The sequence below is a fragment of the Meles meles genome, chromosome 7, assembly GCF_922984935.1.
Source record: "Meles meles chromosome 7, mMelMel3.1 paternal haplotype, whole genome shotgun sequence".
In the NCBI taxonomy this organism is placed as follows: domain Eukaryota; kingdom Metazoa; phylum Chordata; class Mammalia; order Carnivora; family Mustelidae; genus Meles; species Meles meles.
In genome coordinates this window covers 134384713-134411290 of record NC_060072.1, presented here as the reverse complement: position 1 = coordinate 134411290, position 26578 = coordinate 134384713, and the positions used below count along the sequence as shown (strand labels likewise).

At 37.2% G+C, this 26578-nt stretch overlaps 1 protein-coding gene across 1 annotated transcript; it reads left to right on the top strand.

Annotated features, from left to right (window-relative positions):
• Nucleotides 1-78: 78 nt before the first annotated feature.
• On the top strand, nt 79-25693 carry ENKUR (enkurin, TRPC channel interacting protein). Its single transcript, XM_046011051.1, has 5 exons — nt 79-268; nt 8434-8579; nt 12740-12963; nt 16585-16731; nt 25473-25693. Exons 1-5 carry the CDS (start codon nt 192-194, stop codon nt 25644-25646), a joined length of 768 nt encoding a protein of 255 aa, XP_045867007.1. The 5' UTR covers nt 79-191; the 3' UTR covers nt 25647-25693.
• The last annotated feature ends 885 nt before the right edge of the window (nt 25694-26578 follow it).

Genomic DNA, 26578 nt, shown 5'->3' with positions numbered 1-26578 from the left:
TAGAAGGGCTATTTCATTTTCTTCTCGAGAGAGAGCTGCTAAGAAGAGGTCAAAGGGGAATTAGGTGAAAGAGAGAAACCTTAGTTCTGTGAGAAGACAAAAATAGGAAAGGAAAGGGGTAACAGTGAAGAAAGAGAGAGAGAGATTGGTATAGTGAGAAAAAATATTTTTAAGCAGTGATTTTGGTGGCCATGGATACAACTTGCTTTTCTGAAAGCATTTATAACCTCATACCCAGTGACTGGAAGGAGCCTCCCCAGCCTCCTAGGTATGTGGGTAAGCAAAGATTATCCCTTGAAACAAGAATAGGGAGTAATTTCGGGATTAACTGAGCACCATAAGACGTTGAAAAAGAACATATATTTCTGTCTCAGTAAAGTAGTCTTAGATGTCAGCTTCATAAGGAAGTGGCTGCAAAATATAGGTATTTCACATCTCACAATTCACAGAGAGGGCCATCCAGTGCTGTGAGAAGGCAATTTTATTATGTTGGGCACCTGTTAATACAATATGTAATTGTTTTGTAATTTTCTAATTCTTCGTACATGATGTAGTATATAAAATGACGTAAAATTTCTTGTTGCTGTTGAAAAGAAAAAATCATTTATATTATCCTCTGCTAGGATACTTGTTACTTGGTTTCAGGAGTTCGTTGTTTTATTTCTGTCTACACTACCAATTCCTCTCTAAAGGGATAGTAGTTACTTGTTTCTGAGATCATTGTCAAGTATAAATTCTTGTTTCTGAAGCTCAGTTTTTTGATTGGTAAAACAAAACAGAAAAGTTTTTAAGGTCTTTTCCAGATCTGATAGCTGGATAGAAGGAAGAGTAGATGGGTGAAGGCCCTAAAATATGCAATTGAATTAAAAATTTTACCGAGGTATTAGGACCCCTTAATTTCCCCATTATTTCAAAAAGTTAACCCCAACGTAAATATCTCAGTTACTCTCCTGTGTAGGGGTTTAGAACTTATGTAAATCTATGGGGAGGAAAGAAGGTAACTAATGCAGAAAATCTTATTCCTCCTAGTACTTGAAATATTTGCTGTTTAACCTTTCTTCTTTTGCTGATGCAAGTCAAAACCACATTGAAAGAGCACGAGGCTAAAAAGCATGCTCTGAAACCCATTGGTTTGGGAATGATGAATAAATTTTCCATTTGTTTTTTCTTTTTTTAAATATTTTATTTATTTATTTAACAGAGTGAGAGAGAGATCACAAGTAGGCAGAGAGGAGATCACAAGCAGGCAGAGAGGCAGGCAGAGAGAGGGGAAAGCAGGCTCCCCACTAAGCAGAGAGCCCAACACAGGGCTCAATCCTGGGACCCCGGAATCATGACTGGAGCTGAAGGCAGAGGTTTAACCCACTGAGCCACCCAGGTGCCCCTTGTTTTCTGACACGTAAAACGAACTAAATGATCCACATAATCTCTAAGTTTCCTTTGAGTAATTACTTGGGGGTGCATAACATCATCAAGTGGGCAAATCCTTCCATTTCAAGCCCGAGTATCTAGTTTTAACAAGAGTAGTACCTGTATTATTTTCCATTAGCTTCTCAAAATCGAATTGAGCATGGAAAGAGGAATGTAAAGTAAAATGTGATGGAGTTGCAGAGTTTATGAGGAGGATCCAAATTAACTATTGCTGAATGAATTTTTGGTAAAAAAATTCCAGTATGTTGTACTAGATAAAGCTCCTCCTTTCTGTAACCACTGGTAGGTTGCATTTTCTATACAGAACGTTGAGATATTTTATTAGATATGTGTTTTGTTCACTGGTAAATTAAAAAGATGTGCCTTTATTATATTTAGTAATTTTTTTCAAGAAATTTCATAGGAACAATTTTTATTCATTTGGCAAGCAATAACTGAGCCCCTGTTATGTGTATAACATTGCCCTTGGAGAATGTCTTGGGAAATGTTGGAAGTGACAGCACAAACTCCATGGTTGACTCTGAAGGAATAAGTAGGAAAAGGGAGCTCAGGTGAAAGGAATAGAAGGCATCCAAATGTGGTGTCAAAGAACTCTGTCTGTTAGAGTGAGACTAACCACCTACACTGCAACAACCCTGAAAAGGTTTTAATTTGATAATTAGACCATCAATAAATAAAACCACCAATATATAAACCACCAATATTTAAAAGGAGAACATAACACATTTAACACCTTCCTCTCACCATACTATTTGCCCTGACCCAATCCCCTTACTAATAGTAAGAATTAATCATTAAAAAGAAATGTATTAACCTATAAGACTTATTTGCTTTACTGAGTTACAAATTCAGCTTCAAAAAAAGCTCACTGCAGCTCTTTGCAAGATTAGCAAGATGACTGTCCAGCTTTCACAAAGAGGTGCATCCCTCAAAAACTGTCTGCATTGTGATCTCCCATACCTCAGAAGTTACAGTCTCCTTGGGACACTACAGTATAAACATTAACATTTGGACTAACAATAAAATCAATATTATTGGAAACCCTAATGAGAGATGGAGATAACTAAATGATAACTTAGGAAATGGATATACGTAATGAAAATGGGGTGAAGGGCATCCTCTTTTAGTTGAGCTTAATGAGCTGGGACTCAAGATATAACAGTGTTAAAGTCAATGGGAAGCCATGAATCCATTTTCAAAATTTCAGTTGCTCACGATGCATGAGATGGTTTCTGAGATACTCACCAAATTTTTCACTCTTCTATTGATGGCTCCAGTTACTTGATGTCTCCAATCATTCTGTCTTTCCCTTTTATTTGAGGTAATATTCCATGTATGTACTGGACAGCCCATGGTACTATTATCTCTTCCCTTGCAGCACAATACTTTTATTAATACACTCATTAACATTTTGACATTTATTTCCCTACCATTGTCTCACATTGAAATTTCCACATGAATTATGACTAAGGTCGGTCTCTACCATACTATAAGTAATGTAACTGATTGTTTTTGATCTAAACTCATTATTATCTATGGACACAGTTTTGAACTTTGAGTCTTTTGTATATTCTCTCAACCATCCTTCCCAGCTTTGTGACATTTGCAAATCTAGTAAGTATGTCTTTTATATCTCCATCTGTCATTGAACAGGACAAGTAGTTGGCACTTTAGTAGGCTACTAGACCCCTCTTTTTCGGCTGACAGCAATACTGGTTTTGATGGTTCAGTCATCCATATGCATCCATTAATCAATTTCTATGTCTCTACCTTATCAGTAAGGATAAGAGGCTTTGCTAACATAAAGATGTATAGTATGTCCATGGTACTTGACTGATTTATGAGTCTCATAATCTTTTTAAAAAATGATGTTCATTTCAGTGACCTGAAACTCCAAATTGCTCATTTAGTCATTGCTTCTTTTACAGATTTTTAGATGCTTTCCAAAATTGACATCAGAGTCACCATTGATGCATGGTTTTTAAAAATGGGGATATTTAATGTGTAAGCACCCACTAGTTGTCTGTTTTTTTAAGGCTTTCTGGTTTTCATTGATGTTAACTGTGACACATAGTTAGAATTTCATTTTCAGAGCTCCTCATTCTCTTTGGACTATCCTTCATTTTATTCAATTTCCATAGTGTTAAGTCTACATCTTCTGAGTCTTTGCAACATCTCTTTGTTTAAAATCTAGTTATCTATCTAACTTTGCTAAGCAATCTTGACTATTATGAAATCTTAGATGACAGAGTCATTTTCTCCTGAGATTCTTATCTACTTTGCTGACAATTTGTAGCCAATAATTCAATTGGGGAAAGCAGTAGTCCTTTAAAATGAACATAGATTCAAAGAATGTCAAAAATATTCCAAAGTCTTTGCTTTTTTTTTTTTTAAAGATTTTATTTATTTATTTGACAGAGAGATCACAAGTAGGCAGGGAGGCAGACAGAGAGAAAGAGAGGGAAGCAGGCTCCTCCTGGGCAGAGAGGTCCAACACAGGGCTCAATCTCAGGAACGTGAGACCATGACCGGAGCCGAAGGCAGAGGCTCAACCCACTGAGCCACCCAGGCACCTCTAAAGTCTTTGCTTTTAGTATAATGGAAGTCTATGTTAAAATGCACATTGTTCCAATATATGGTCTCAGAGTTTTATAACTAGTGTTAGAAATTGTTATTCAGATTTTTAATTTGGCTGTCCAGTCTTTGCATACTTCCATAATAATAACACTTCTTTTCATCTCTTGTAAAGAAAAGAAACGTTACATGTCCTAATATAGAAAGAGATCACATTAAGTTTTAAAAATCAAGTTATATTTCATACATAAATAGAAATATAGAAAACTCAATTTATTTGGAAAAATGGACTGAGGAGATAGAGGAAACGTATATAGTTTCCATCTTTTTTTATATTTTTGTAATTTGGAAAAGTAAAAAATTACTCAAATAGCATAAAGTGTATTGTTTTGTGTAACAAACAGGCAAGATTTCAGCTCACAAAATAATGTATTGAATCACAAGATTGAAAATTAAAAAGAGCTGAGAGTATACACACTCTTTTCTTACCACAAGGAAATAATTTTATTAATCAAGAGGTAATATCTGCCAGTTCCAACTTGCATATGAAATTTAAGGCACAAGTTTGGATTGAACATTATTTTCTGAAGGTATCTAATAAACTCATTCAGTTTAGACCACAATTAATCCCTAGCCATTGAACTCAGGATTGAGGAAAGGCCTTTCAAAGCAAGAAACAATTCAATGTTTCTTCAAATAAATTTATCAACATTAAGAAAGAAGAGAACAAGTTGTTAAAAGTGGTATAGCTGAACTTCTGTTTCCAATCAAATATGGAATTTACCCTCTCACCTTAAACAACTACAACACTAGGAAGAAAAAAGTGTAAAACAATAGTTTTCAGACAATGGACAATAGGCAGCACAGAGCAGTCATCCCTAAGAGAAGAGAAACAAGCCTCACAATCGCCCAACAATCTTCTTAGAGAGTTTCCAGGCCGAAGTCCAGGAAAGAAGAATTTAAATAAAATCCAGCAGTTCCTTGAGTTAAAGGAGACAGAGTTCAGAGTCTGGGGAGGTCAAGGCATGTAGAATTCACAGCACTGAGATACAAGGTACAAGAGAGGAGAGAGCTGAAGAGAGAGAAAGAGAGAGAGAGTGTGTGCTATAGAAATATGCAAGAAGATTTTTCTAAGTCTTTGGTTGACAGTGCATGTATGCAATGAAACTATGGAGGCCAGAGAAATAACCAACGGAAGGTAGTAGAGTCAGATAAAGTTCAAGTTCCCACCAGCCAAAGTGGAAACACCTCCTAAGGTACCAGGCATTGAGTAGTGCACTCAAAAGTATATTGCTTCAGTAGTGGAGCCAAATTAGAACTAGACTCAAAGCTCTTCTGGACCCAAAAATATAATGCATAACCAAGAGAAAATTAGTCAATACAAACAAACAAAGAAATGGCATTAATGAGAGAATTAGTAGACAAGAGCATTAAAGCTATTTTAAATATTCTCCATGTATTCAAAAAGATAGAGGAGGGGCACCTGGGTGGCTCAGTCATTAAGTGTCTGCCTTCGGCTCAGGTCATGATCCCAGGGTCCTGGGATCGAGCCCCGCATCGGGCTCCCTGCTTGGTGGGGAGCCTGCTTCTCCCTCTCCCACTGCTGCTCTGCCTACCTGTGCTCTCTCGCTTTCTCTGTCAAATAAATAAATAAAATCTTTAAAAAAAAAAAAAACGATAGAGGAAAACATGAGCAAGATACAGAGAGAAATGGAAGGATAAAAAAAAAAAAAAAAAGAAGACCAAAATTGAACTTCTAGACATAAAGGATACCACTTCTAAAATGAAAATGGTCCACTGGATGGGATTAACAGTAGCTAAAACACTGAAGAAAATATTGTTGAATTTGAAGACATAGTAATAGAACAATACAAAAGAAGAAAAAAAACTGAAAAGGAAAACAGAGAATCAGTGAGTTGCAGACAACATCCAACAGCCAAACATAAGTATAATTAGACTTGCAGAAGGAGAGGAGAGAGATGAGTTAACAGAAAACATAACTGAATAATGGCTAAAATTTGACAAAGTTAATGAAATTTCCAAATCCACAAATCCAAGAATCACAATGAGCCCTAAGCAGAAAGAAGAAAAAAGAAGGAGAAGGAGGAGGTGGAGTAGAAGACCATACCAAGGGATATTACAATCAAATCCTTAGAACCAGTAATAAAGAGAAAAACCTTAAAAGCAGCCAAAGGAAAAAGAAACATCACATATAGAAAAAGAAAGATAGCAAATATCTCATCAGAAACAATGGAAGACAGAACTTACAAGGTGCTTAATGCACATGTAAGTATAAATTGGAAATTTGGATTTATACAATGAAATAAAGAACACTTTCATGGCAAATATATGGTAAACATTAGAAATTATTTTTTCTCTTTAAATTTATTTAAAATATAATTAGCTTTTTACAGGGAAAATAATCATAATGAATTATGAGTTTTATAACACATTGAAGTAAAATATGACAGTGGGAGAAAGGTGGGGGGTAAACGCAAATATTCTTTTGTATGGTTCTTATACTGCATGTGACATGGTATAGTGTTACTTGAAGGTAGGCTTTGGTAAGTTAAACATGCATATTGTAAACCTTAGAACATCCACAAAATAAAGTCAAACAAAAGTTAAAAATAAGACAAAATAAAAAGAGGAAGAATGAACAAAGGGGTATGTAGAAAACAAATAGCAAGATGGAAAATTTAAACAGAAATGTGTTTTTAAAATTACATCAGATATGAATGGTCTAAACAAATAAAAGAGATTTTTTAGAAAGAATTAAATTTCTGTGGGGCGCCTGGGTGGCTTGGTGGGTTAAGCCACTGCCTTCGGCTCAGGTCATGATCTCAGGGTCCTGGGATTGAGTCCCACGTCTGGCTCTCTGCTCTGAAGGGCGCCTGCTTCCCTCTCACTCTCTCTGCCTGCCTCTCTGCCTACTTGTGATCTCTCTCTGTCAAATAAATAAATAAAATCTTAAAAAAAAAAAGAATTAAATTTCTGTGCTCTCCATGAAAAAAAACCAAAAAACCTTTAAAAATAAAGTCACAAAATAAGTAAAAAGTCAAAGAATGGAAAAACACTGTGTTGCCACAGAGCAAATGAGTGCTGAAGTGGTTTTATTAATATGAGATAGAGTAGATTTTAGAGTAGAGTTTTAAAGGAATAAATAGCATGACTTTATAATGATGAAGTGGTCAGTTCAAGAAGATATAATAATTTTAAATGTTATGAACCTACAAACAGAGCTTCAAAGTATATGAAGGAACAATTGATAAAACTAAAAGAAGAACAAATCCACAATTGTAGTCAGAGATTTCAACATCTCTCCATAATTAAAAGAACACTTGAAAACACTACCAGGTTGACCTGATTGATATTTATAGAACATTCCAGCCAGCGACAGCCAGTACACTTTCTTTTTGAGTGTATATATATTTACCAAGATAGACCATACTTTGTGCCACAATACAAGGGTCAGAAAGTTTAAGAGGATTGAAATTGTACAAAATACATTCTCTAACCATAACAAGTTAATTAGAAATCAGAAAGACACCTGGAAAATCCCCAAATATTTGGAAACCAAACAAGACACATCTAAAGAAACGCTTAAGTCAAAGAAGATATCAGAAGAGAATTAAAGTATTTTGAGCTGAATGAAAAGGACAGAATAAGCATATCAAGATTTGTGGGATGCAGCTATCAAGCAGTGCTTGGAGGGAATTCTACAGTTTTAAATACTTCTATTAGAAAACTAGTAAGTTTGGGGCACCTGGGTGGCTCAGTGGGTTAAAGCCTCTGCCTTCGGCTCAGGTCATGATCCCAGCATCCTGGGATCGAGCCCGGCATCGCGCTCTCTGCTTAGTGGAGAGCCTGCTTCCCTTCCTCTATCTATCTGCCTGCCTCTCTGCCTACTTGTGATCTCTGTCTGTCAAATAAATAAATAAAATCTTCAAAAAAAAAAAAACTAGTAAGTTTAAAGTCAAATACCTAAACAGGAACCTTAAGAAACTGAAAAACAAAAAGGGCAAATTAAATCAGAGTAAGGAGAAATAACAAAGATAAGTGTGGAAATCATTGAAATGGAAAACATGTGAACATTAGAGAAACACAATGACAAGGTCAATGAAATGAATGCCTAGCTAAACTGATCAGCAGAGAGAATGAGGACACAGTTCACCAATATCAGGAGTGGGAGAGATGACATCACATGTTCACATGTTAACAACGAAATACTATAATCTTGACCCTGGCACCTCTCGAAGCTTCCATCAATGGTGCTTGATAGACAGGGCTCAGATAATTACACTTTACATCTGTCTCTGAATGAATATAGACTTATATATATTTAAAAATGTACAACTTAAACTTGAAATCACTTTTACTGGAAATACAAATGTTACAATTTCTCTCTCTCTCTTTTTTTAACTTTAGGTACATATCCATTTTTAAGACATCTGTAAAAGAGGACATGCAAAAACATAAAACTGCAATGAAGACTATGGGACCACCAAAAGTTGAAATACCTTCTCCAAAGGATTTCCTGAAGAAACATTCAAAGGAAAAAACTCTACCACCTCGTAGGTTTTATCATTCTCCTTATTTATTTATTTATTTATTTATTTTTAAGACTTTATTTCTTTATTTGACAGACAGAGATCACAAGTAGGCAGAGAGGCAGGCAGAGAGGGAGGAGGAAGCAGGCTCTCCGCTGAGCAGAGAGCCCGATGTGGGGCTCGATCCCAGGATCTTGGGATCATGACCTGAGCTGAAGGCAGAGCTTTAACCCACTGAGCCACCCAGATGCCCCTATCATTCTTTTTAATGTTAAAAGTACTAACAGATCATTTAACTAGAATTATCTTACTGCCAATGAGTATTAAATGCTCATAGGTGAGAAGTTTACCTCATATTTAACAGAATCTGGCATTCTAGGAGAAAGTAGAAGTAGAGAATGTAGTGGAAAAAGAAGGTGGGGAATACTAAGTCATCCCCAAAATAGACTTTCCCTGTGATGTGCAAGCATCTGAACTACAGCTTGGACTATCCAATAAAGCCCTACCTCCAGCCCCACAGGCCTCACCATCTTAGTCCCTAGCCAGACAATTGCAGTAACAAGTAACGATTATAAGAAGAGTTTGAAACTCTAGTGAGAAGATAGCCTGGCATCTAAACCCGTCTGGGTTTCTTGGTTTTCTTGCAGAAAAGACAATTGCAGAAAAGACAATTGCAGAAAAGACAATTGCAACTGTTAGACCAGTTGAAGCAACTATCAGGCATGGGCTTTAACTCTAAGATCTCTAAGACCATCTGGACAGTAAATGAGTCCGGTGTAATGGAGGTGCCGTCATGAACGACTGGGAGACAAAGCCAGCTTCTTGGGCATGTGTGCGGTCACAAGGGCCAAGTCTCAGAAGCTTGGTTTAATGCTCTGCTTTTGCCCTCCTGAAATTCTTAATTTTTTGATCAAGGAGCTCCATGTTGTCATCTTGAACTAGGCCTTGCAAATTATGTAATTAATCATGGTCATAGAGTATATGGAAGTAGGGAGAGGGCTATCTGGAAAATGGACAGGTATGTATGCATGGAAACAGCTTCTTCCCATCCTGGTTGTGTCTTTCCTGGTGTTTTAGGACAATAGAGAGGAGAGGGAAATTAGTCTCTCTCTTTCACAAAGTTAGCATCAAGGAAATAATGCAACATCTGAAGCCCAGCTAAGACGTACCTTTTTGACAAAAGTGAACTACTTCTCCCTATGGCAATATTTTATATCCCACAATCCTCCCTCCTAACCCATAATGCCATGACAAAGGATGAGGATATTATCAGGAAAGATGGAAAATAGAAATCTAAAAGTACAACATTCTTGCATAAATTCATGTCTTTCAGAAGTCTCTATTATATCTCTCTCGGGGGGGAGGCTTGGTATTTTGTGACCCACAACCACTTGAGAACACTGGAAAATCTTAAAATGGAATTAGTTTATTTAGATATTACTTGGGTTCTCATGCATCCTCTCTAGAGTTAAGCACATTATAGAACACAAATACCAAGCTATATAAATCGTAAATATCAAATAAGGGAAAGGGGAGAAGTCTATCTCTCCCCTCATAACAGGACAAAAAAAACCCACAAAATAATATTGTCCTTATGAATAGTCAAGAAGGTTGGTTGCTGCAAGAGCTGAATCCAATGAGTTAAAGGTAATATAGACCAAGGCTACTTCGACTCTCTTTTTGGATATTCTGTCATTTTGAACGCAATAGTTTTGAAGACGGGAATTTGCTAGACACACTGAACAATACTTAACAGATACATGAACATTTCTATAAGTTCAATTGCTAGAACATCTGCATGACAACAAGGCTGTGTTGACATTACCACTTTGATATAACCATAAGAAAACAAACCATTTGGTTTTCAGATTTATTATCATAACTCCCAAATACCTTGTGAAAAGACATCCTCATCCCATTTTTTTTAAAAGATTTTATTTATTTATTTGACAGAGATCACAAGTAGGCAGAGAGGCAGGCAGAGAGAGAAGAGGAAGCGGGCTCCCCGCTGAGCAGAGAGCCAGATGCAGGGCTCGATCCCAGGACCCTGGGATCATGACCTGAGCTGAAGGCAGAGGCTTCAACCCACTGAGCCACACAGGCGCCCCACCCATCCCATTTTCCAAGCGTCACCCCATTGCCAACCCCTATGCTTGGGGTGAGAGAAAAGATGATGTTTAAATAGATATAACATAAGGGAAAGATGGTGCCAAACTCTAGGCACCACCCAGTGGACAACCACAACCAATCCAGGGTTGTAATTTACTCTCCTTACTCACCTAAGAATGAATTATCAGTCTTTGTAAACTGTTTCCTCATTTTCTTAGAATTCAGCTTTACCTCTTCTACACATTTCTAAAGCTACAGGGTTCCTTATATTTACATTTGCATGCACTGTCAATTCATAACTAGATCTTTAAATATGTTCTATGTAACATCAAGAGGATAAATAACTGGGTTTTTAGGCAAACAGATTTTACAAGCTTCATTGGGTTGAGTGTATCTGGTAGAAGGAAGCTCTTTGGGTTGTAACAATGAGCCCTGATTCTCTGCTCTAGGCTTTATAGGAACTCCAATTTCAACTTCTAACATTGTTCATAACATCTCATTAATAGTTAAATCGGAAGATATTATTTTGGTAGATCAGAAACAGTAAACAATTTCACATATAATTCAAGCAAATATATACATTATATTCTACATATTAAAATGCATTTTTTTCTTTCCCCCTATACTGTAAACTCCACAAGAACAGGGACTTTGTCTCTTGTTCATTGCTATATCTGCAGTGCCTGGAGCACTAACTGGGGACATATTAATTCTCAACAAAAACATATTGCATTAATTAATGAATAAATATTAATGATACTTATGATAAACTCCTTTATGATATTTCTGGGTGTGAGGAATTAATATCAGAAGTGTTGGCTTGCTAAGGCTGCCATAACAAAGTATCACAGACTGAGTGGCTTAAACAGAAATGTGTTTGGTACTGGTGTTAAGGCTTCAACAGATAAATGCTGGGAGGCATACAATTCAGCTCATAACAAGAGGTTAATCCAGTCCTTAGACATTTAATAATATCTTTTTTCCTGCTAATAAAAGGGACATAAACTCATAAAAATTCAAACCGCAGAAATGAAAAAAGGCAAAGTACCTGTAATTGTGAGGGCTGAAGATGTGGGTAAAGTTTTGTCAAGATGGCTGTTGCTTTCAGTTCTTGGAAATAAATCGTAATTCTCTTACATTTTAGCGTTCTTACAAACCATTTTGAGGTGGTTCTGTCAAAATAGATGAGTCAGAACGGTCACGTTGAAGAGTCTCATCTGCTGCTAATGAAGACAATGTGGTAGAGAGAAATAAATAAGATGAATTCTGGATAGTAGTAATTTTAGGAAGTGAGGAACAATCAGGGAGGAGTGAACTGGAAACTTCAGCCGAGTTGCTAATTTTTATTCATTAAGCTGCATGTTGGGGACAAAGCTCTTACATGATCTTCAACCTGATAATAAGAGTTCCAGTGAAAAAATCCATAATTCTTGGACTTTCATCAAATTTGACTTATTGGTGGCTTGCTAGTAACTTTCCTCTGAAGAAAAAGTTACTAGTAGTATTGGTAGTATTTAGAAAAGACTTCTAAAGTTTTTTGAAATTTTTTCAGAGAAAAAGCTTAACATTTATTATTGATAGCTTTGTAAGAAAATATTTTCACACTAGCTAGTAAAAATATACTAGTTAGCTAGCAGATGATGGGGGGGGCTTATCTTCTTCCCTTAGACTTGGATACTGTTCTTCAATATATTAAATGATTGTGTTGTGCTTAATTTGGAGCATTTATGATTACTGATGTTCCCCTAAATACTTGAATATATTATAAACAAAACTCTTAGGGGGCCCTGGGTGGCTCTGTCCTTTAGCATCTGCCTTCAGTTCAGGTCACAATTCCAGGGTCCTGGGATGGAGCCCCGCTTCAGGATCCCTGTTCACTGGGGAGCCTGCCTCTCCCTCTCCCACTCGCTCTGCTTGTATTCCCTCTCTTGCTATCTCTCTCCATCAAATAAATAAATAAAATCTTAAAAAAAAACCCTCTAATATACTAGTGGTAAAATATCAAGATATTATAAATAATATTGCATAGCAATGTTTATAATTTAATACTAACAAGAAAATGTTGTGTTTAACAGAAAAAAAGTTTGATCGGAATGAGCCCAAAAAGCCTCCTGTGCCACTGAGGACTGAGCATCCAGTCATGGGAATACAGAGTGAAAAAAATTTTATAAATACAAATGCAGCCGATGTCATCATGGGAGTGGCTAAAAAGCCTAAGCCAATTTATGTTGACAAAAGGACTGGAGACAAGCATGATCTTGAAACCTCAGGACTAGTTCCAAAATACATCAATAAAAAGGTAGCCTTGTGATGTAGTAATGAGACCTTAAATGCAAATAATTCAAGTATGGTGTTCAAAATGATTATCCATTATTAGTAATAGTGCTCTCATTGGGCAAATTATTCCTCTACAATCTGTGTTTGGTCCAAATCTAATGTGATGAAGTTATGGAGAATTTGAAATTAATAGCATCACGTAGTCCAGTAGAGGAAAACTCTCGTTATTTCCCTTAATTTCAGCTTTTAATATATTTAACAGTTACAGCAAACATCCTCTAAAAGATGTTGATTTTTAGTGTGGTGGAAATTTCATGAACAGCGCGGTCATTACTATGAGTCATTACTAAGAAATAACCTTTCAGAAAGTCCTAAGATTTAGTCATTAGGCTATAATATCCTGGTAACAGAATGAGGAAAAATGAAGAGGAAGATGATTTTAGAGCCATCCATCCTATCAATGTAGTGTAAATGATTCACATTACAATTTCAACTTGAATGTGTCTGGAATAAAGCAGACCTTAAAAGTACTGTAAAATAATCTAGTCCTTTTGGGACCTTCATCTCTATCTGAAAAGGTGCTTATCAGTTAGGCACACAATTTCATTGTTGAAAATTATAGAACCTTCAGTTTGTTTAGATATAGAAGATCTTTAAAATTTAAAGAGCTTACAAAAATACCTTATACAAAACTTATTTTACTTTGTATGCTTACACAGTGTAAAACTGCTTGGAACACACGTAGTAAATTACGAATGCAAAATCCTAAAGAATGATAATCCATAATAATAAGCTGTGGCAAAAAAGAAAGGAAGAAAGGAAGGAAGAGGAAAAACAGAAATTGCAATAGTGGTGTGTGAAGGGACTACATCGAAGTAGTCCAGTGATCTACCATGATGAATCCAACGCCTGCTCAAAATCAAAACAGGAACCTCACAGCTGTTGTCAGAGTACACCACTTACTCTCTGTGAAACTCCTGTCACTCATTAAGCTAAAACACTTTCGGGAGACCTTAGCAGGTATCTAAGGGTTGGCAGCATGTGGAGATGAAGTTATTTCCGGCTTCTATGAATACTTCCTCCTGTGCCCTGAAAGCTTCTCATAGCCCTTGTCTCAATGGGGGTGGAAAAACAGAAATTCCACTCTTCTGGCCGGCTCTTTAAGGCAACTTCCAAACTATTATTTATCCACTAGGATGTAAAACCCTTCTTTGCCGGTTATGCCACAAACGGCCCACGCTGTGCCCCTCCTTCTGGCTGCCTTCTGCCTAAGCTGTCCACTTCAATAAATTTTCTACCCTGAAGAGAAAATTGAGAGTATTCATCATGGAGACAGAAAACTATTAAGTTAGTCTCCCGGTGCTTGTTTACCAAGCCATGCAAACACTCTGCACCCATTAGACTCTTGGTGTTGCTGGCTGGGCCTTCAGGACTCATGAAGGACTTTCTCAGATTACTCTCCACTGATCAGAGTTAAGCCACCTGAGTGGCTCAGTCAGTTGGGCAGCTGCCTTCAGCTCTGGTCGTGATCTCAGGGTCCTGGGATCGAGCCCACATACCGCTCCTTGATCAGCCGGGAATCTGCTTCTCCCTCTGTCCTTCCCCTGCTCATTCTCTCCTTCTCTCTCTCTCAAATAAATACATAAAATCCTATGTGAAGGAAATTATAAAGTTTTCAAAAACACAAAACCTATTAATGGTAAGTGAGAGATCAAGTCATTAAAGGGCAATGCCATTTTTTTAAAAAGTGAGGGAACCTCATGTTTTAGTTTCAAGTAAAATATTGTGTGCGCATTTGTGCCATGGGAAACCATCTGTGAAAACAAATGATTGCGTGAGGTCTATGGCAATGGACGTGAGACCTCGTCTCAAATTCTGACTCTGCCACTTAACTCTGTGATCTTTCACACGTTATTAGATTTATCACAGGGTTGTAGTGAGAATTAAATGATATAAAATCTATCAAGCACTTGATACACTATCTGGCACCTAATAAAAGTGGGTATTAGTAATTATTACATTAAGAGTATGCATTAGCCCTTAGTGGTCCAGCACTGGGAATAATTCAGATCACTGAAGCTTTTAGCCATGTGCAAGACATTTCTTCTTCCTAAAATATATTACGTTATTCCCCTTATTAAACAGAATATGCCCAATATAATTTAATGTTTTGGTGATGACTCAGAATCATTGTTATGAGCATCAGTAACTACTTAGTTGTGATGAGGTTTTGCCCTCAGTGTTTCCTGAAATGAATTGGACTGTTTACCACTGCTCTAACTTACCAGAATACTGTGCTCTTAGAATTTATTTGTAGAGTGTTTTGCAACTTGCCAGAACACACTTACAGCCAGGATTTCAGACTCTCCTTTTTTTAGCCAGGATGGGTTAAGTTATGCTTTGGTAAAAAATAACCCCAATTTCAGCAGCTAAAAGCAAGTAAGTTTTATTGTTTGCTTATGCTCCATGTCCATTAACGGTTGGAAGCTCTTCTTCTTGTCCTCATTCCAAGACCCAGGCAAACTGAAATATTTCCCATCATTATACTAAGTAGAAAAAGAACATGGCAAATCATCTATTAATTCTTGAGGCTTCTACCCAAAAAGGGACAGAGGCCACTTGCACTATCACTGGGCAAGTCAGGGTCATATGATCACATCTGACTTCAAGGGGATGAGGAAAGTGGTGTCGCATCAACTTCCTAGAAGGAGAAGAACCAGAAGGTTTACAAATAATTTTAATGACTATCCTACCTCTTAACAGCTGCTTCCTCAGAGAGTTTTTCACTGAGCTCATTATTTATCTAAAATAGACCCTATTTCTTTCTTCCCTTTACTGTTCTTTGTTTCAGTTTGGAGCACTGATACATATGTTACTTTATACTCTATTTTTGGTGAGTTTCTCTCACCACAGAATGCACATTCCATACGGACAGAAACTTTGCCTTTCTTATTCACTAGTATACCTGGCATCAAGTAAATTCTCAAATAATTTTTTGAAAAATAAACAAGGAATAGTATAGTTCGATTTCTGTATGCAGTGATATCAAACATAGTCACTAGTCTGAAAAAAATCACAGCAGATTATTTCACTGTCAGTCCTTGTAGCGGCCCAGGAAACTTCAAAATGGATTTTGCATTCCAAAAACAACCTTAGGGTCCCAAGTGTTTTTCCTTAAAGCAGATGTGCATTGTATATTTGGTTTTTTACTATACTTTGGAAGCATATATCCTCTTTTATGTCAGAAGAACTTGCAAAAGAGACCTCAAGATATTCAAGATATTTAAAGGTAAAAGCTGAAGCACCTAAAGGAAATAAAGAAAAGCCAACTCTTAGAGGTAAAACAAGGGTTGAGTCCTCAGCCAGGAACAGGTGCTGGAAACATTCAGAAGAGAAAAAACAAGCAGCCACAATAACAATTCATACGGTTTTAAAAGCCGAGAATCAACTAGTTCCCAATGGGAAAAGAAAAACAAACAAGCAAACATTGAATTTTGTCAATTTGCCATGTTTGGAGTAAAGGCTTTGCTCAAAAAAATCTGTAACATTTCTTTTTCTCCCAGTCATTAGTTGATACGTACACGTATGTAAGACTGCATTCGGGGTATTAATTTTTTTTTTTTTTCTGAAACATCCTTATAAGGATTATGGTGTCACACCAGAATATATATGTAAGCGAAATGAAGAAGTTAAGAAAGCCCAAGAAGAATATGATAATTATATCCAGGAAAACCTTAGGAAAGCAGCTATGAAAAGGCTGTCCGATGAAGAAAGAGAGGCCGTTCTGCAGGTAAGTGTTCTGTAATTTATATTCATATGTGGTAGTACTTTGGAACGTCTCTGAAAGAAGGGTCCATCCACCATCCATGAATATTATAAGCCTGCATCTTGACTTTGAACTCAGAACACTCTCTTTGGGTTATGATGAGGAGTACGTGCAGTACACTGACTCTTTGGGGAGAGCAAAAGTTGTATTGGGAATTATTGGATAATATTTTGTTTCCAATTTTGTGAACCTCTGTCTTTTCCTGGAGCCAGTTAATGTTTGTATGAAACCCGCCTTCTGCTTCAGCCAACATGAGTAAGTAAAGCCAAAAGGTATTTTTATTTTTCTTGTCATGTCCCTAGATTTTTCAAAAATAATATCCATAAAATAGATATTTTTCACTAGATGGAGCTCTAGAATAATTGAAGCTGCTCTTAGGCCAACGTTTTTTTTTTTTTCTTTCCTATAAGCCAAATGTCCTAATTTTGAAATAAGCAAGTGTTAGGTTTTTAAATATATTTTCTTTATTTTGAATGAAAAAGGCATAAAGATATATGACCTTATGTGTATACTGCAAGTCTTTTATCTGAAGCATATACAATATTGTTAGAGTATTTATTAAGCACCTAATTGTACTCTTCTGTAGTCAATGATATCTCCTATAGAGATAAAACTAGTACTTTATTCTTGTTTTGTTGTTTTGAAAGATTTGTACAAAGTCATTTCCAGTGACCTTTTAAAAACAGGAAAAAAAAATTGTCCCCATAAACTTCTGTTGAAAATAGATTTGTAAGCTGCTTAAATTCCTAATATTTTATTTATGTTATAATCATTATTAAACATTTACTAATTCCTGTTTTGCAGTAAGTATCATGCTAAGCCTCAAGGATATTAAAAAGGCCATAAGATTAAAATTCTACTATAGATAATGTTGTAATATAATGGATGAGAGGTGATATGTATAAATGCACATATGTAGATGTGTGTGTGTGTGTGTGTGTGTGTGTGTGTGTGTGTGTGTGTTAGGTAGAAATCATAAGTTTTATCAGGTTCTAAGACCGAGTATCTGATGAAGAATTTAGCTTGGCCTTAAACTGCCGAGTAAGAGGGTCTTCTGGACAGCAGAATTGACCTAAGGGCAAAGACTGTGTGTCTTTGTTGACAGCAGTCTCCTTTGTGCCTAACTTGGTGCCACAGTATAAACATGGAGGCTTAATATTGGTGTGCTGGAAAGAAGAAAGGAAGAAGGTAGGCAAGAAGGCTAGCAGAAAAGGAGGTGGGACTTTGGATGTCATTTTCAGAGTACTGGTTTTTGGTCCATTCTCTCTCTCTTTCCCTTTCTCTCTTGCTCTTTCTCTTTCTCCTTCTTGCACTCCATCTCTCTCTAGTTTGAATCTCTCTAGTTTGAATCTACCATTTATAGAAAGTACATGCTTTTGTGAAAGCCAGGTTTTTATATCTAACCAGTGCTGGAAAAGGAAAAAAAAAAACCACCAGTGGATAGATCATCCAGACAGAAAATCAATAAGGAAACCTCAGCCTTAAACAACACATTAGACCAGATGCACTTAACAGAGAGATACAGAACATTCCATCCAAAACCAGAATACACATTCTTCTCAAGTGTTCTTGAAAACGTTCTCCAGGATAGATCGTATGTTAAGCCACAAAACAAGTCTCAATAAATTTAAGAAGACTGATATCATATCAGGCATCTTTTCCACTTATAACAGTATAAAACTAAAAATCAAATATAAGAAGAAAACTGGAAAAATCACAAACATATGGAAATTAAAGAATATGCTAATGAACAACTAATAGCTCAATGAAGAAATCAAAGGAGAATTCAAAAAATACTTTGGGGGTGCCTGAGTGGCTCAGTCAGTTAAGTGTCTGACTCTTTGTTTTGGCTCAGGTTACGATCTCAGGGTCGTGAGATCAAGCCCTATGTTGGGCTCCATGCTCAGTGTAGTCTGCTTAAGATTCTCTGTCTCCCTCTCCTTGGGCCTCTCCCCCTGCTTCCACATTCTCTCCCTAAATAAATAAAATCTTAAGAAAAAATACTTTCAGGCAAATGAAAATAGAAATAATACCAAAATCTATGGGATGACAGTTTAAGAGGGAATTTTATAACCACAAAAATCTCAAGCAAACCATCTAACTTTACAGCTAAGGGAACCAGAAAAAGAAGAACAAAAGAAGCCCAAAGTTCTGGAAGGAAGGAAATAATAAAGATGGAATAATAAAGAGTGGAAATAAATGAAATAGAAATTAAAAAGACCAGAAAAGATCAATGACAGTAAGAACCGGTTCTCTAAAAAGGTAAACTAAATTAACCTTTAGCTAGGCTCACTAAGAAAAAAGAGAGAGGGCCTAAATAAATAAAATCGGAAATGAAAGAGAAAAAGTTACAACTGAACACAGGAATACAAATGATCATAAAAGAATACTATGAACAGGTCCATGCCAACATTTTGGACATCTAAAAGAAATGGATAAATTTCTAGAACCATACAATCTTCCAAGACTGAATCATGAAGAAGTAGAAAATCTGCATAGACCAAGTACTAGTAAGTAGATTTAAACAGTAATCAGAAAACTCCCAACAAATAAAAGTTCAGGGCCAGATGGCTTCACTGACGCATTCTACCAAACATTCAAAGATTTAACATCTATCCTCCTCAAACTCTTCCAAGAAATCGAACATGAAGGAAACCTTCCAAATTCATTTTACAAGGCCAGCATTACCCTGATACCAAAACAAGTCAAGGATACCGCATACACTCGCAAATCATAGGCCATAAATATCCCTGTTGAAGATCATACAAAATCCTCAACAAAATATTAGCAAATCAATTTCAACAGTTCATTAAATATATCATTTACCATGATCAAGTGGGATTTATTCCAGGGCTGAAAAGATGGCTCAGTATCCATAAATCAATCAATATTGATATAACATAGTAATAAAATGAAGGATAAAAACCATACGATTATCTCAATAGATGCAGCAAAAGCATTTGACAATATTCAACATCAGTTTAATGATAAAATCAACATAATAAAGGCCGTCTATGACAAGCCCACAGCTAACATCATGGGAACAGTGAAAAACGGGGAACGTTTCCTTTAAGATCAGGAATAAGACAAGATGTTCACTCTAACCATTTCATTCAACTTAGCATTGGAAGTGCTACATAGAACAATTAGGCCGGAAGAAGAAAAGCCATTCAAATTGGAAAAGAAGTAAAACTCACTACTTGTGGATGACATGATTTTATATATAAAGACTCCTCCAAACATCTCTTAGAACTAGTAAACAGGGGCGCCTGTTTACCTGAGCTGAAGCCACTGCCTTCAGCTCAGGTCATGATCCCAAGGGCCTGGGATGGAGCCCCACATCAGGCTCTCTGCTGAGTGGGGATCCTGCTTCCCCCTTTCTCTCCCCCTGCCTCTCTGCCTACTTGTGATCTCTGTCAAATAAATAAAATCTTAAATTAAAAAAAAAAAGAACTAGTAAACAAATTTAGTAAAGTTGCATGGCATAAAATCCATACACAAAAATCTGTTGTGTTTTTTATACACTAACAGCAAACTATTAGAAACAGAAATTAAGAGACTAATTCCAGTTACAGTTGCAACAAAAAGAATAAAATACCTAGTAATAAATTTAACCAAAAGGTGAAAGATCTGTGCACTGAAAACTTAGAAGACGTTGATGAAAGAAATTAAAGAAGGCAGACTAAATTGAAAGATATCTCCTGTTCATGGATCAAAAGAATTTATATTGTTAAAATGCCCCTAATACTCAAAGCAATCTACAGATTCAATGCAATCCCTATCAAAATTTTTCACAGAAATGGAGCAATAGCATTTTTCAGAGAAATGGAACAAATAATCCTAAAACTTGTGTAGCACCACAAAAGATCCCAAATCACCAAAGTGATCTTGAGAAAGAAGTACAAAGTTGAAGGCATCACACTTCCTGATTTCAAACTGTATTACTAAGATATAGTAATTAAAAAACAGTATGGCAATGGCATAAAACAGACACGTAGATCAAAGGTACAGAATAGAGAGCCCAAAAATAAACCCATGCATATATGGTCAATTAATTTATGACAAATGAGGCAAGAATATACAATGAGAAAAGAACAGTCCTCTCCAAAAAGGTGTTGGGAAAAATAGACAACCAAACAAAAATCAATGAAACTGGACCATTATCTTACACCATTTGCAAAAATTAACTCAAGACCAATTAAAGACCTGAATGTAGACCTGAAGCCATAAAATTCCTAGAAGAAAACCTAGGTGGCAAACTCCTTGATATCACCCTTGGCAATGGTTTTTTGGAATCTGACTCTAAAGGCAAGGGCGACAAAAGCAAAAATGAACATCTGGGACGACATCAAACCAGAAAGCTTCTGCACAGGGAAGGAACCCATCAACAAAATGAAAAGGCAACCTCCTGAAGGGGAGAAGACATTTGCAAATCATCTATCTGATAAGAGGTTAATATCCAAAATATATAAAGAACTCCTACAATTCAACAACCACCACCACAACAAAATACCCCCAAACAAACCAATTAAAAAACAAGCAGAGGATCTGAATAGATATTTTCCGAATGAAGAGATATAGCTGGCCGACTGGCACATGAAAAGATGCTCTACATCACTAGTGATTGGGGAAGTGCAAATTCAAAACCACAATGAAATACCACCTCACACCTGTCAGAATGGCTATTATCAAACAGACAATAAATAACAAGTGTTGGTGATGATGTAGAGAAAAGGGAACCTTTGTACGCTGTTGGCAGGAATGCAAATTGGTGCAGCCGCTGTAAGAAACATTATGGAGGTTCCTCAAAAATTAAAAATAGAACTACCATATGATCCAGCGATTCCACTTCTGGGTATTTATCCAAAGAGAATGAAGACAACTCATTTGAAAGTGTATATGTCCCCACCATGTTCACTGCAGCATTATTTACAATAGCCAAGATACGGAAGCAACCTCCCCAATGATGTCCGAATGGATTAGGAAGATGGGGCGTGTGTGTGTGTGATGCAAAGTGAAATAAGTCACACACAAAAAGACATTCTATTCGATTCCACTTTTTAGATTCCATGGAATCTAAAAAACAAAACAAACAAAGCAAAACAGAACTCATAAATAGAGCACAGAGTGGTGGTTGCCAGAGGAGAAAGAGGCCAGAGGGTAGGTGAAGTGGGTGAAGGGAATCAAGAGATACAAACTTCCATTAATAAAATAAGTCTGGGGATGTAATGTACCCCATGATGACGTGAGTCAGTAATATTGTATCATATATTTGAAAGTGGCTAAAAGTGTGAATCTTAAAAGTCTTCATGCCAAGAAAAAAATATTTTGTTTCTTTGTACAGTGACATGGTAGCTAGACTCATGCTGATTATTTCATAATGTATGCAAATATCAAATCATTATGTTGTACACCTGAAACTGATATAATGTAATATTCTACTTAAAAACAAAACAAAAACAGGAAAAGAGAGGAATAGAACTTCCCTCAGAAGGAAAAGGGTCTTCTGTCCTGTGTTTTTTTGGCTCTAGGGGAAAAGCAGCCCTCAGTTTCCTAATATGGTCACTGCAGATTTGACAGGCTAATAGCAGACCCTTCCTATATGTCTTATTACAGGTACTCTAGCTACCATGGTAACGGAAGCACCAGCTCTGGTCCTGATAAACCCCATCACGTTTCCCTCCCTGATTACGAGCTGCCTACAGCACTAATAAGACAGTATAGTTGTGTGTGCCTCAGTAGGCCACATCCTGCTCATTCTTCACAAAATAACAGCCTCACTATACCTAGAGGATCATCTGGTCTAATGATTCCACACTTCCCATTGGACATATGAGGATATAAAATGCAAATATATTAAGTTTTATTCGTTTATCTATTCATTCACTTGAACAGGCACTGTGCCCAGCCCAGGGGATACTACTGTGAGTGAGACAAATGCACTCTTTACCGTCAGTGAACTCTGAGTTTGGTTTACACTTGCCCTTGGTCCCAAAATTAGCAAGGAGCCAAACAGGGCCTAAAACCCATATCGGCCAATTCCTAGGCCAGTGCTCCCCGGCGACATTGTACACACGTGCATAGGAAGTAACAAAAGGAAGCTCTGTCCGTCGGAGATCCAGCAGGAAATAGAAGGCACCACCGGCCAGGATTCTGAAGGGCAATTAGGAAGGAACTATTTACAGAAGGAAAGCAGGGATAAGGCAGACAACAAAAAAAACCCCGAAGCACCCCAGGAATAAGGACAGCGGGAATCTATCACTACCCTACGCTCGAAGGGCAGAGGCAAGAAACAGTGTTACCAGAGCCTGGTAAGATCTGGAGCCTTGAAGAGGGGACTCTGGGCAGTGTTGCCCTTACAGGCACGTGAGCCAGAGAGCGAGGGTCCACGCAGCATTAAGGGAGAGGAAGAAGAAATGCCCCAACATCTCTCTCCTCCCACCAGCGCTGCTCTCAGAGGCTGGAGGGCGAAATAGCGGGGCGATGGTGTGGGGAGCCGCCCCATGCCACCCTGCGCTGGTCCCCAAGCAGGACGAGATCCTTCATGGAACCGAAGACACTTCTTACTTATTTTATGACTGCCTCTCCCTGTTTGAAGCTTTCCTCAAACTAACAATAAAAAAAATAAAATAGAATAGAAAAGAGAAAAAGTCAACTAAGAAAAAAAGAAAATCACTATTCCTGCAATGAATAAAAGATTTTTTCGATGAAATAACAGAAATAAGTCTTAAAAACAGCAGAGAGGCTATGTCAATATAATATATCAGTTACATTTAGTTCCCATCCCTGCCTATTGACTTTGATTCAAAGGTTTTTGTACACACTGGAAGATAAAGCAAACTATCCTTTAAAAGATAAAGGCTGCAGAGAAAAAGTGTAGCTGCTGTGACCACAAGTAATGTGGAAATACCACTCAAGTAGCTATGAAAAACCTTTGATATTTGAAAGTGTATAAATGCATAGATTTCCTCCCTGCGGTACATACCCCTGTGGAGCACTGTGGAAACATAGTTCCCGTTTCATAATGAAAGGCTATGAAAAAAGGAATTCTTCTGAGGACGCCTTTTTGGAATACATCTCATACACTATGAAGAACTGTGCTAACCCATCCCCCTCTTTTTAACATGTAACCTGGATGTTTTTCCTCATTCTTTGCCTTTCCTTAAATCTTTCATCTCGTCTCACTCAATAAGTGTTCAAAATCTGTTGCCCTTCTCCCCAGCCAACCTGGTCTACACAGTGTACCCTCTCCCTGGCATCATGGCCCACCTAAGCACAGGAATAAATCACTGAAATTTTGTTTTCCCCCAAAAGTTTCTACAAGATTAAATTTGTACTATGAGGGGTTATTATGAAGATACTATTATATAAGACACTTCTAATCTTGTCTTACACCTAAATATATAGTCATGGATTTCAAGCACTATATTTTCAAGGCAATGTTTTATTTATTTATTTTTAAAGATTTAATTTATTTATTTGACAGACAGAGATCACAAGTAGGCAGAGAGGCAGGCGGGTGGGGGGGCAGGGAAGCAGGCTCCCTGCTGAGCAGAGAGCCTGATGCTACGGGATCATGACCTGAGCCAAAGGCAGAGGCTTTAACCCACTGAGCCACCCAGGCGCCCCAAGGCAATATTTTAAATTCAACTTTCAGTCTGGCTTTTTGTTTTTGTGTAAATAAAGTGATGTGTATACCTACAGTGAATAACAGAAAGTGTTAATTTTGCAAAAGTTTCATAGCTCGGATTCGATTAGAGGTTTAGGTCCATTTTGTCAATGAGACCCTCTAGTGCACTGTGATGAGAAATGGGGACTAGGCAGATGAAAAGAACCTTTATTGCTCCTTAGAGATCCCTAATTTTGAATCTGTCAGCTTCTGAGAATATAAAGCATTAACTACATTACTGGATTAGCATGTGTGTTACATTTAATGACATCTCAGTTATTTCTGGTATACAGTAATGGAAAGCACAGACTCCTTGACTATACGAAGCATTCTTTCTAATATATTGAAAAAATACATAAAAGATCATCTCCTGTTACATTGAATTTTGGCATTTTGTACAATGCCATTTAGTCAACTATAAGCAAACATGCCATGAGAGTCCAAATCAGGTCTTTTGATGAATGGGGATAATGGTTCAAAACTATAAAATTCTTTTTTTTTCATTAACATATAATGTATTGTTTCAGGGGTACAGGTCTGTGAATCATCGTCTTACACAATTCACAGCTCTCACCATAGCACATACCCTCCCCAACAGAACTATAAAATTCTAAAGAGAAAAACTAAAATTTTTATAAGAAATAACTTCCTATTCAAAAATATGTCTTGCTTGGGGGGGGAGGGGCATCGATTCTCACGTGTTTTTACTGAAGCATTTGCTGTGAGCTTAGTTTCATACTACTTGTAACTCAGCATATGCATATTTAATGGCAAAAACGAGTAACAGTAACATTAAAAACAGAGCAAATAAATACTCCCTCTGGGAACTGAGCGCACAACCGAGGACAGGATTTGGCCTCTGCACAGTATTTTCTGTTACTGTAGCCAAGGACTCCATAAATACATATCACTTTGTAAAGTTTTTTTCATCAGTTTCCTTTACCTATTTACATTTCTCTTCGCTATATATTTTTTCAACCATTTCCGTTACTTTTGCAGCTACCTGAGTATTTACAGTTCTCGTTCCCCTTTGCAGGGGCTGAAGAAGAACTGGGAGGAGGTGCATAAGGAGTTTCAGTCCCTCTCGGTGTTCATCGACTCCATCCCAAAGAAGATCCGCAAGCAGAAGCTGGAAGAAGAAATGAAGCAACTGGAGCATGACATCGGTGTCATCGAAAAGCACAAAATTATTTATATTGCCAATAAGTAATAATAGATTTTTTAAAAAAAATAGTCATTTTAACATAGGGGAAAAAAGTGAAACTTTGCCTTTCAAAGGGGAAAATACTATGAAGAGAATAAAAATAGTTTTGACCAAAATGCTGAGGCAATGATTAAAGGGTGATCGAATTATTCTACTGACGTGAGAGAAAAATGTTTTTCACCAGCATTAGGTTTTCCACATATAAACGGAAGTTTGATGTGGTGTGTTCCAGTTCTGGGTGATACATTACTTTTACACACTCGTTTCACAGAAACATCCATTTCTGGGCGCTGAAGAATAAGGTCAGCTCTCAGAACTTCAAATTTTTTCTATTCTGATGATACAAAGAGCACAACATTAAAAACCATGTAGAATTCTGAATCGGACTTAGTGGCATATGCTTTCTTCCTACTCCCATGCTTTCTGCACATTGCTTAAGATTCCTACACATTTAACAGCAAGCAATTTCCTTTTTTTTTTTTAAAGATTTTATTTATTTATTTGACAGAGAGAAAGAGATCACAAGTAGGCAGAGAGGCAGGCTGAGAGAGAGAGGGAAGCAGGCTCCCTGTTGAGCAGAAGAGCCCAATGTGGGGCTCAATCCCAGGACCCTGAGATTGTGACCTGAGCCGAAGGCAGAGGCTTAACCCACCAAGCCACCCAGGCGCCCCAATAGCATGCAATTTCTGATAGCCTCTGTCATTTGCAGCTCTTCTCAACTGCAGACACCGTCAATGTCCATAAGGCTAGCTATGCTGAAGGGCTTATGCTGGGAGGAAGAAAAGTGAAGATGGTAACATAAAATCAAGAAGGCAACTTAGAAAATGCATCCCTGTAGATAATCAAAGAGAATAGCCTTTCAGGCATACCAACTTTTAGGAACTTTGCTACTCCAAGTGCTTTATTCCATAATTCACTGTAGGCGTTTCACTAAAATG

Bases quoted from the DNA above. Each gene is read 5' to 3' on its own strand.
- ENKUR (XM_046011051.1), top strand. From the start codon at position 192: ATGGATACAACTTGCTTTTCTGAAAGCATTTATAACCTCATACCCAGT. The intron at 8,580-12,739 runs GTAGGTTTTATC...TGTGTTTAACAG, and splicing joins GGAAAAAACTCTACCACCTC to AAAAAAAGTTTGATCGGAAT. The intron at 12,964-16,584 runs GTAGCCTTGTGA...CATCCTTATAAG, and splicing joins CAAAATACATCAATAAAAAG to GATTATGGTGTCACACCAGA.